Below are 12182 nucleotides of genomic sequence, written 5' to 3' on the forward strand. Positions count from 1 at the left end.
TATGCCATTAGGAAAGTTCAGGATAATAGAGAGGGTTTGGAATTGAACGGGTTACATCAGCTTCTTGTCTATGCGGATGACGTGAATATGTTAGGAGAAAATACACAAACGATTAGGGAAAACACGGAAATTTTACTTGAAGCAAGTAAAGCGATCGGTTTGGAAGTAAATCCCGAAAAGACAAAGTATATGATTATGTCTTGTGTTGAGAATATTCTACGAAATGGACATATAAAAATTGGAGATTTATCCTTCGAAGAGGTGGAAAAATTCAAATATCTTGGAGCAACAATAACAAATTTAAATGATACTCGGGAGGAAATTAAACGCAGAATAAATATGGGAAATGCGTGTTATTATTCGGTTGAGAAGCTCTTATCATCCAGTCTGCTGTCCAAAAATCTGAAAGTTAGAATTTATAAAACAGTTATATTACCGGTTGTTCTGTATGGTTGTGAAACTTGGACTCTCACTCTGAGAGAGGAACATAGGTAAGGGTGTTTGAGAATAAGGTGCTTAGGAAAATATTTGGGGCTAAGAGGGATGAAGTTACAGGAGAATGGAGAAAGTTACACAACACAGAACTGCACGCATTGTATTCTTCACCTGACATAATTAGGAACATTAAATCCAGACATGAGATGGGCAGGGCATGTAGCATGTATGGGGGAATACAGAAAAGCATATAGAGTGTTAGTTGGGAGGCTGGAGGGAAAAAGACCTTTGGGGAGGCCGAGACGTAGATGGGAAGATAATATTAAAATGGATTTGAGGGAGGTGGGATATGATGGTAGAGACTGGATTAATCTTGCTCAGGATAGGGACCAATGGCGGGCTTATGTGAGGGCGGCAATGAATCTCCGGGTTCCTTAAAAGCCAGTAAGTAAGTAATAGTGTTTCAGGGTGCACTGTTCCCAAAGGGATAGAGCATTGACTTTCCACGCTGATAGACTGAGTTCGAATCCCTATGGGTCCAAATGGAATGTATGGTGATTGGCAGTATGTTTTTGCGGGATATTCCCGTTTCCTCTGACAGCATTTCCCATTGTTCCATTAATCAACATTGTCACATGCACTGCTATGTAGTTCGCCTCCCATGGTGGGCAATGCTAAAGTGGTTTGACAAAATGGTTAATAAAATATGCACTAAATCGCATTCGTTATGACATCTGTCCATACCCGTGTTCAGTTACAACTGCGAAGGAAGAAAAGCCTTGTCTGGGGACACATTTTCTGAAGTTCAGTGGTGAGCATAAAAAATTGCCATGTAGTTTCCAGTTGATGTAGAGAAATGTAAGGTTTCTGAAAAGTATAGTTTGCTTTGTATAGTATGCTGAAACTAGAAGGGCTGGTTCTATAATATCTTTTGTCATTATATTTTGTGAAATAAATCTTTTGTATTCCGTAAAAATTGTCATATTTTCTGAAATAAATCTTTTGTAATTTGTAAAAATTGTCATTATATTTTCGAAATCGTATTTTGAACTGAAAATAACAGCATTCGAAAGAAATGACTACGGAAAGTCATATTCGGAATAATAGAATTCGCAATTAAATCGCGTTTGCAACTTTGGCATTCGGAAAAATGGGCTCCTTTCAAATTTCTCGCGTTAGGATACATTTCTATTTAACAATAACTGGTATAAATCTCGACCACTTTTTCCCAGAAGTTTTTATGAAAATGTTGGCAATAAATCGTTTAACCATTTTGTCATTTATGAAATTAAAGAATCACAAATAGAAATGAAATTCCATAAAATAAAGACTACAATAATAATTTTACATAATTATCTATCTAAGTTTTTTTTCCCCCATAATCTTTACTAAGGACAGCATTGAAATGATGTCTTATATTATAATTCCGTATATAACGAAATTGAATGGAACATAATAAGCAATTAGCTTTCTTATCTTCATCAACAACAAAATAATCATATTCCCATTCCTTATTGAAGCTGTATCTTGGTACTGTAGACAGTGCCATTTTCGAATATTCTGAAACTGCTCGCCACTGAATGTGACTTAACAGAATGAGAAAATCCATAACCCCATTGGGAATTGAACCTGCAACCTTCCGGCTTACAGTGTTATGCCTTAATCGCAATGCTGTCGCACATTCCCGATAATAAGGTAGGTGTGCCTGATATGGCCATGCTAAGCTTTGAGAATTTTTCTAGCCGCCACTTTGAAAAAAAATGTAAACCACTTTTTTCTTACTCGTTCTCAGTCTAATGGACTTTCTTAAATCAATTACCTTTCACCATATAAATAGCTTTAATTGTCCAAAAAGTCCGAAATTCCAAAAGTCTACCTAGTGGCCATATCAGGAACATGTGCACATGATATGGCCACCCTTGTTCCATGTTCTACAAATCGTGATTGTTTTCAGTTTGATAGCGCAGTTGTGCTAAAATTAAATAATTTTGGTGTAAAATGAATGAAAATGACACTTAATAATCTTTTTTATAATTCAAAAGTGTAGTCAAAACAGGTTTTTCCATAAAAAATTAAGTTGTTTTTCTTAAAATACAAAATTTTTGCGTAATACCAGCTATAAGGCATGTAAATTTGTCAGGTGAAAAAATAAAAGCGAAATGAACTTGATATGGCCATGGTGCATTTGATATAGCCATATCAGGGGCAGGTAAGCTTTCACGAAAATCGTTTGATTATGAACAACTCGTAAAAGATACGCCATCAACTACAACACCAATCAACAGAACATTAAAAACTGAATGGAGTACGATGGTTTTCATGGAACAAGTCTTTGAAAAACATGCATAAAACAAAGGAGACTTACCAGAGAAAAATAAGAAGAGGTCACATGAAAACCGCAAAACAGGCAACTGACGCCATATTGCTCAACCTGACTGGATGGAAAACGATCAAGTGACATACCAGGATGCCCTTTCACTGGATGCTGCTGCAATTTAGCGGATTTTTTGGTTAACTAACTCACAATAGGGGGGTGGCCATATCAGGAACATGGCCATAACAGGAGCACCCACCTTAATAAATATGCACAGTGTAATTCAGTATTATTTTCACTTGTATGGTGCTGAAATAAGTAATGTAATAAATAATAGACATTTTAAACCAGTGACATATTGCTTACAAGATTTGAACTGCTTTCTTCAATACATGCTAGTATAATTGTATAAACGTGTAAAGTGGATTATCACAGCTACAGTACTACTCAAAATGATTAATTATTATTGTAATGAAATTTAAATATAATTCTTGCAGTGAATGAAATATATATCTATTCTTACAATACACATGCTTCCAGGGAAATAAAAATCGATGTTTCTCTTTCCTTTAATTTCAAGTATTCACTTCTGCTTATACTTTTTTCACTTCCATCATTGCTTTCTTATAATATTATTTTATTAACTTCATATAAATTATTTTCTATTTCAATTAGTGCATTATTTCGCATGATTTTTTTTTCTTCAGAAATACGTAGTTTCAGTGCATACGTGTTTCAAAATATGTTTTAATCTTATGTATGTTATGTTTATTGAAGTTGGATGATACCTAATTCTTCTATGTGGGCGTATTTATGAATCCAATTTCATGCCCTTTTCCTTTTATTTAATTCTGAGTTAGTATTTTGTTGAAAATGGCATATGTACAGACCTATATAGAAAAATATATTGTGAACTATCTTATTACATTGCATATCTGCAATTGAAAATTTTAAATCTAAAAAAAAAATTAAGTTACTTTCGCTCATTTCATCTTTGCTTCTCTGGATTGCTGTATTATAATTGAATGGCTTCAATTGATACGATCATCCAACTACAATAAATGTATTAAGTACATTCCTTGTGTCTCTTGCAGGAAATCTTGTTACATTGACGATATCATTCCACCTAATTTTACAATACTTTCTCCTGAACGCTTTGTCTGTAGCTCTTAAGCTTCTCTGTTAGTGGAGAGCTTTCAGTTACTGCTCCATTCTGTTTCCATTTTAATCATTGCTTTAGATACCAAATGTGTGTAATTTGATGTTTTCTAAGAAATTCAAGATCTTTAATAATACCCAGTTTTATTCCATTCCTTTGATTACTTACATCATTCGTCTAGTTACCTTTTGTAATACGATTACTTTTATGATTGCATAACTATCTTGTGCATTTTTTAACCTCAAAACTATTATCAAAATGTTGTTCATTCAGGTACTATATTTGAGACAACCCTCAAATCATATTAACATAAAGTTATAATAGTTCCTTATTTGTAATGTAGGCTTAGCTGCTATTGTACTTTTTAAGTTCTGTAGTATCTTGTCAGAATTAGTGGAGCATATAAGCACAGTCTAGTATATACAGTCATGAAGCTCAATACTTACTAAATATGCAAACATAGACAGTTGAAATATGCATCCATAGATAGTTGCTAACCACCAGGATCGCTACTATCGCCTCATCACAGACCCTTTCCCCAGCAGACGATAAAATGTATAGTAGCCTACAGTACTTTTGATATTGTATTCTTTTGAAAAAATTAACACCCTCCTTCCACTATTGAAATGTGAAATACATAAGGTTTATATATTATTTTCATAAAGTATATAATATTATATTTTATAAACTCACCTTCCTCGATTTTTCAGAAGAAGGATAAATCTGACCTCTTTTTCTTGCAATATTTATAGTACCACAAACATCTCCTTGTCCCATATTATTATTCAAATTATTGTAATTTAGCCATATACAGTTATTACAACCGATAACGAACCTTTCACAGTTTACACAACTTTTCACAACAAAGCGAAATACGGCACAGTCAATGCCTTTTCGAATTTAGCACATCTACCTTCCTTAATTGTAGACAGAAAATTTATCATACCACTCCTATTCAGTACTCAATTGTAATATTAAAATACAAACAGAATGTGACATTATGCTTAATTGTAATGTATAATTGCGAATATAGCAATACAAGTTAAATATAGTAAACATAACCTATACTTTCCATATGACATAACATACATATGTAGTGGGAGGGCATTTGAGACCACTAAAATTAGACAGAAATGGGCAACTGGTACAGTAAACATAACTTATAATTTCAACATATCTAAATATTTGTGCGATGCAACTGAAAATTATTGAATCGTGCATAAATGAATGTACAAGAATTTCGAAATATTTAATCGAAATAAAGGAAGGTATTACACATATGAACAACGTAATTTTCACGCCAAAAATAATATTACACCTTAACTCGCAAGGAATTATGTCTGAAGTGTCTCATAATCATTGTTTTAAATTTTATTAATGCAATTACACTACATTTTAGACAAATATATGTTACTCTTATGCATGCCAATTAATTTATATGGTTGAAACGCCGCCCTTCGTGATCGGGTTAAGCGAGTCACATGGTCTATCTTACGGCCTGTATTAGATCATGATGTCAGTGACACAGTCTATTGTTCCTAGTACTCACAGCACTCCAAGCGGGAAGCAACTATCGTGAGAAATGCAAAAGGCACCCTAAGCTTCGTGACTGTATATAGTAGACTGTGATATAAGCTACATTTGTTTCTTTCACGATTTAATATTATATTCTGCACTTTATAATTAAATTTTATTACTGTATATGAAAACTGGATGTAACCTATACGAATACTATTACTTTTAAGTGCCATTCTTTTATAAACTTAGTTCAATATTAACACGTGAAAGTAATTACCATAATTTCTAAGTGATTAGTGTTAAAAGTTGTGTAATCAGGATGTATAGTATATTTATCTTCAGTAAAAGAGTATCTGTAACATAGAGAATGAATAACTCGCAAGTTAATGGACTTATTGTGATTTGGGGTATTATTTTGCAATCTAAATAACATTTTAACAAACTTATAGTACCGGTATTCATATTGCCAGGTTTCCTGTTGTCATACTAAACAGTGTATTACTAGATTTGGTTTCCTGTCATCTGTTATTACCGATATAGGTCTACTGGTACATAATTTTTTTCAAAGTTTTCATGAAACTCGAAAAAAGATTCTGTTAACTCCATTTAATGTAACTGAAACTTTGTTACTTATTTTTCTAGACTATTACTTCAGTATTAAACAGAAATTAAATACTTAATTTTACCCTAGTTAATTTATCAGAGAATTTAACTCAATTTTCAGACTTTGCCTTTTGTGAGTGTATTTTTTAAGTTAAATAAATGGGTGGTATCTATATTTTTCATCCTGTTATAAAAAACAGTGTTAGGCATAGTAAATTACTTGCGTATGCTGTGAAACTAATTAATTAAGTAGACGTGTATGATGAAGTTTTTAGTAGAATTACTTTATTTATAGTTCTAATTGCGGAATATCTTATTCACAATTTATTCTGAACAGGTCATGTCCAAGAGTCCTCGTTTACATCAGTCTTGTGTGTTATAAAATGGGTTATAAATGGAATTTTACACTCTTAAGTTCTGACTAGATATAAACTTTTTCTTTTCTATTGTCTTGATCACTGTCAACTTTTAAATAATAATGTTGGTAATGTGTTAATGTTACTCATACATATACGCAATTAGAAGTGCTACGTAGTTGTGTTGTTTCAGCACTGTATAATTTATGTTTCAGTACACCACGCAGTGCCAAACCTTGGCTTGGTGCATCACAAAGGCTCAATTTTCGCCAGCCACAGTCCACCATGGAGACTGTATTTTTTGGAAATCTGGTAAGTGTGTGGATCATTTTATGGAGTGATATTTAGCATTTCTTTAAATCATTAGCAGTGTTTTAGAGTCTTAAGTAACATTTGGATTATTGTCCATTTCTTTCTTGATTTCTACAGGGTGAGTCAGACCACCTCTAACAGTAATTTATTTCGGAAACTAGTGCATTAAAATTTTCGAGTAATATTTATTACTAAAGCACAGTGAACTTTCACTTGAGCTTGATTTCATCAATCAATCTTAACAGGAAGTAGGGTCAGTGGCGTATCACTTTAAAATTTCAAATGGGAGTAGTGGTCAAATATGGTACCATTTGATAGAGCTCTTCAAAACAAACAACTTTCAGAGGAAACGTTTTTATTAATTCCTACTCTTTCAATGAGAAAACGTACAAAAAAGCAATGGGTGATTCAGACCAACGTTAAGTCATTTATTTCGGAAACTAGTGCATTAAAACTTTCGAGACAAAAATATTTTTAACTAAAGCACATGTGAACTTTCACTTGAGCTTGATTTCATCAATCAATCTTAACAGGAAGTAGGGTCAGTGGCGTATCACTTTAAAATTTCGAATGAGAGTCCGGTCAAATTTGGTACTATTTGATAGAGCACTTCAAAACAAACAACTTTCATAGGAAACGTTTTTATTCATCCCTACTCTTTCAATGAGAAAACGTACGAAAAGACAATGCTATCAATATTGAGAAATGTTACAAAACGAAAAGGAGAAGGGGTAGTTTACTTGTATTCACCTCTGCCGGCCACCAGGTCTACACTCAGCCAGGTAATTGTGCGTGTGTACTATGTTAATATTAAATGTACTTATGTAGTTTACATTTTCTTTTCGTAACATTACTCAGTATTAATGACATTATCTTTTCGTACGTTTTCACATTGAAAGAGTAGGAATTGTTAAAAACGTTTCCTATAAAAGTTGTTTGTTTTGAAGAGCTCTATCAAATGGTACCCTATTTGACCCGACTCCCATTTGAAATTTTAAAGTGATACGCCACTGACCCTACTTCCTGTTAAGGCTGATTGATGAAATCAAGCTCAAGTGAAAGATCACGTGCTTTAGTTACATTTTTGTCTCGAAAGTTTTAATGCACTAGTTTCCGAAATAAATGACTTAACGTTGGTCTGAATCACCCATTGCTTTTTTGTACGTTTTCTCATTGAAAGAGTAGGAATTAATAAAAACGTTTCCTCTGAAAGTTGTTTGTTTTGAAGAGCTCTATCAAATGGTACCATATTTGACCACTACTCCCATTTGAAATTTTAAAGTGATACGCCACTGACCCTACTTCCTGTTAAGATTGATTGATGAAATCAAGCTCAAGTGAAAGTTCACATGTGCTTTAGCAATAAATATTTTTGTCTCGAAAATTTTAATGCACTAGTTTCCGAAATAAAGTACTGTTACGGGTGGTCTGAATCACTCTGCATAACAATAATGTTTTACTTTAGTTTTTTTTTTTTCTTCAATTTTTTAACAAATATTAAGTTAGTATTTGGAGAGTTATCTGGTAGATTATAATGTATTGCTATTTCATTCTTACGTATTTTATAACACACTTCTTTCTATACTGTTTTTGCTGTAAGAAAAATCCTAATGTAAACATAAGCACGTTGCTGTCATAACCGTGATTGGCTCCCAGTCGAAACACTTGCATGACGCAGGAAATATAGTTCGTATTTGGAAACCATAATCTTGTATTATTTGAAAATAAGAAATTGAATTCTAGTTGTTAAATACGATTAAATACATAACTTCACTCATATGTAAAACGCTATGTAAAAGGAAAGCTACTTTTATATTTTGTTATGTACTATGAACGCGGATGAATACCAACAGTAATACCGAGGTAGTCTGTTCTTGTAACAAGCTGGCGTCACTTGAGCTCGTAGTTGTTCACGTAAGCACGTGGTACTGAAGTATGGCTTCTGCATCCTCGGTGTGTGTGGTTATTAAACATAAGAGTGGAAACCCTCTCAAAAGCGGAGAAAAACAAATAGTCTTAAATGTATGTCATAAGTTAAGTGAGTTACAGTAATTATAAAGTAAATGTTTCCTAAGCAAACGAATGCATAGTAGTGAGGTTAGGCCTACTTGACGAGTAACGGGAAATGTTTAACATGAAACAGAATGTACAACATTAGGCCGGAACACGTACTGAGAATCTATGGCGCCAAACAGTGGCCAATGAAACCTCACTTCAGTCACGTGATATTGTTTATATTGGGATTTTTCTTACAGCGAAAAGATTATAAATAATTTAGTTTTTATACCTATGAGATAATTTATCAAGACCTAGAGATTTCTACCCTTTATTCCGTTGTGTTACTTCGGGAATTATGGTCCATTGCTTTGGAATAGTGGTCAGCATGTCTGACTGCAAAACTAGCGGACCCAGGATCGAATCCTGGTTGCAACTAGTTTCTTGGTTGAGGTGTTTTTCGGGGTTTTCTCTCAACCCATTAAGAGCAAATGCTGAGTAACTTTCGGTGCCGAACTCTGGGTTCATTTCGCTACCATTTCACCTTCATCTTCATCCAGCCTCCTACTTCCATACTGATAAATCATCCTAGCATACAGGGCTAACAGAATAAGACCTAAAGGGTGCCCCAAACTCAGAACAGAATTCCTCACCATAATTGCTACTGGCAGAGGGGCAAATGGCTACACGTGAACATGCGCGACATTAGTATTAAAAAAAAAACTTCGGGAATTATATTATTGTCTTCTCAAAACTTTTTCGCGCCATTTTTGTAGCTCATGGTTTTGAACACTGGCCTCCAAAATTGAATTAAATAATTCTCTGCCTATTGCTAAACTGTAAGACTTAACTTCAATACTTAGCCACAAGCGTAGCTGAGGCAGCTGGTGTGTTTGCTTGCTGATCTGAAGTTGTTCTCAGGCTTGGGTTCGATTCCCACTTGGGCTGATCACGTGGTTGGCTTTTTCCAAACAGTGTTACCGAACTGTTAGACGAATGCCAGGTAATCTATGGCTAATTCTGGTCCCTCGCTGTCACCAACCCCTTTGACGCTAAATAACCTTGTAGTTGATACACCATCGTGAAATAACCAACTAAAAAAGCTTAATTACTTCCTGGGCACGTTCAGTAAAGATTACACAAGTCGAGTTTGTTATGAAATATGAATATTCTTTTAAAAGTAGAATATAAAAAAGTTGGTGTAAAACAAATATCATTTCATTTCTTGTCATAACCTTAATATACAGGGTTAGTTAAAAGTCCCGCACCACCTAAATAACTTTTGAAGCATACGGTTCAATGACATGAAACTTGGTATGTGAGGATAACCATATACTAAGAACTCAATAATGGTATTACCGAGTTTTTTCTACTTCCGGTTTAACCGGAAGTAACTCCAACTCTCTTATTTTAAATGTAACACCCAATATATTATTTTATTTTTGAATAGTGCTCATTAAGAGCTTTTCAAAAAGTACCCACACTCGATACTTCTGTACAAATTCAGTGTTGCTAAGTGAAGGAAATAGAAAAGTGTATCAAATATTAAAATAATAAAATACTCTCTCCTTAACAAAAACAAAACAAAGCTAGCTCACCTTCTAAATTATGTGTTCAAATTGATAGCCCTCAGCTGCTTTACAATATGTCACTCAGTCATAGAAACCATTTAAGGAATGATTTAACCAGGCTTTAGGAATATCTTGCACACCACATCCATTTTTATTTAGCAACACTGAATTTGTACAGAAGTATCAAGCGTGGGTACTTTTTGAAAAGCTCTTAATGAGCTTTATTCAAAAATAAAAAATATATATATTGGGTGTTCCATTTAAAATAAGAGAGTTAGAGTTACTTCCGGTAAACCGGAAGTAGAAAAAACTCGGTAATACCATTATTGAGTTCTTAGTATATGGTTATCCCCACATACGAAGTTTCATGTCACTGAACCATATGCTTCAAAAGTTATTTAGGTGGTGCGGGACTTTTAACGAACCCTGTAGGCCTATATTTAATTCCGGAACTTTTCATAGAGAAACAGCTTTACATTGTAAGACTACCAAACATGGTAAAAACGTTACAGAAATCTGCTGTATCTTTCTTGTTCTGAGGACGAAGATGAGAAGTTTATTAAAACTCGGCATTAATAGACTTGGAATACTGTTCTGCTGCTTGCATATTACGCCAGATTTAAGCAATTTTCCTTGGAGTTTGAAATAAAGAGTAATATCAATGAACAAGTGAGTGTATGTACCGGTACATAGCAGCTTACTGTTTAAAATTTAGTCGTGTTTGAGGATGCCATATTCCACTTTATTGTAATGACTGTACATGCTATAAATATATATACCGTATTGGCCCGAGTGTAAGCCGCACCCGAGTATAAGCCGCACCCTTAATTTTAGGGGGAAAGGAGAAAAAAAAAAGAAAAATTGAGTGCAGAATGAGAAAAAAAGGAAAATTGAGTGCAGTGAAATTTACCAGTCACATTATCCAGTTACAAAACTGTTTACACTTTTTAAACACTTTTTCTTCAATTACGGTATTACGTGGGTAAATCACCAAAAATACCGGTACAACTAATCACCGTCTTCTCCAATGTCACTGCTGACTTCACTACTACCGGTATCGGTATTTGTTTTATCACTGTCACTTTGTTCATCACTCTCCGCCCAAAGTACGTCGTCCTCACTGCCGTCCAGAGCATTAGACACGCAGCATTTCTTGAAGCCTTTGATGATTGAATCTGGTGATATCGTGTGCCATGAAGAGAGAATCCACTCACACATAAGGCTGACAGATGGCTTCTTGATCTTCCCAGATGGAGTGAATGCATGACCCCCTTCCAGAAGCCAATCCGAATACTGTTTTCGGAGATGGTCTTTAAAAGGCTTGTTCACGACGACATCAAGCACCTGCAATTTTGATGTCATACCTCCAGGTATGACGACAAGGTCTGTCTTCAATGCAGTAATTTTCTTCTTTACTTCGGGTGTGAGGTGACCTTTAAAGGCATCCAATACTAACATAGCCCTCTTACAGAGCAGCACACCTGGTCTGCGATTCCAAACCGTAGCTAGTCAGTCCATCATTAGTTCGGTTGTCATCCATCCTTTCTCTTGGCAACGAATCACTAATCCCTTAGGTAAATTCTCCTTGGGCATAGTTTTACGCTTCAGAATAACGTACGGAGGCAGTTTTCCTCCATCTGCCGTAACCGCCAGCATCACAGTGATTCTTTGTTTTTCATTTCCAGCTGTTCTCAATGATATGCTTTTCGCCCCTTTATTGTCAACTGTCATATTGCTCGGCATGTCCCAAAATACGGGCGTCTCGTCGGCATTGCCGATCTGGTGTAATGGGTAAGAGTGGCGCTGACGCAATTCAATGACGTGCCTCTGGAAGTTGATATAAAATTACCGGTAGCAACATGCGCCACATTTCAAGTTTAAATTTATCGGCCGCGCAAATAAGCCGCACCCCAACTTTT

General features: G+C 34.7%; 1 protein-coding gene across 5 annotated transcripts in view; it reads left to right on the top strand.

Moving 5' to 3' along the window:
- LOC138703836 (protein FAM135A) overlaps nucleotides 1-12182 on the top strand; it is a 320424-nt gene that overhangs the window by 224901 nt on the left and 83341 nt on the right. For all 5 annotated transcript variants that reach the window (XM_069832052.1, XM_069832053.1, XM_069832056.1 and 2 more), the window contains one exon: nucleotides 6601-6697. In XM_069832052.1, the coding sequence (XP_069688153.1) occupies nucleotides 6601-6697 (97 nt within the window). The remainder of the gene's footprint in view (nucleotides 1-6600; nucleotides 6698-12182) is intronic.

This window comes from Periplaneta americana, chromosome 7 (assembly GCF_040183065.1).
Source record: "Periplaneta americana isolate PAMFEO1 chromosome 7, P.americana_PAMFEO1_priV1, whole genome shotgun sequence".
In the NCBI taxonomy this organism is placed as follows: domain Eukaryota; kingdom Metazoa; phylum Arthropoda; class Insecta; order Blattodea; family Blattidae; genus Periplaneta; species Periplaneta americana.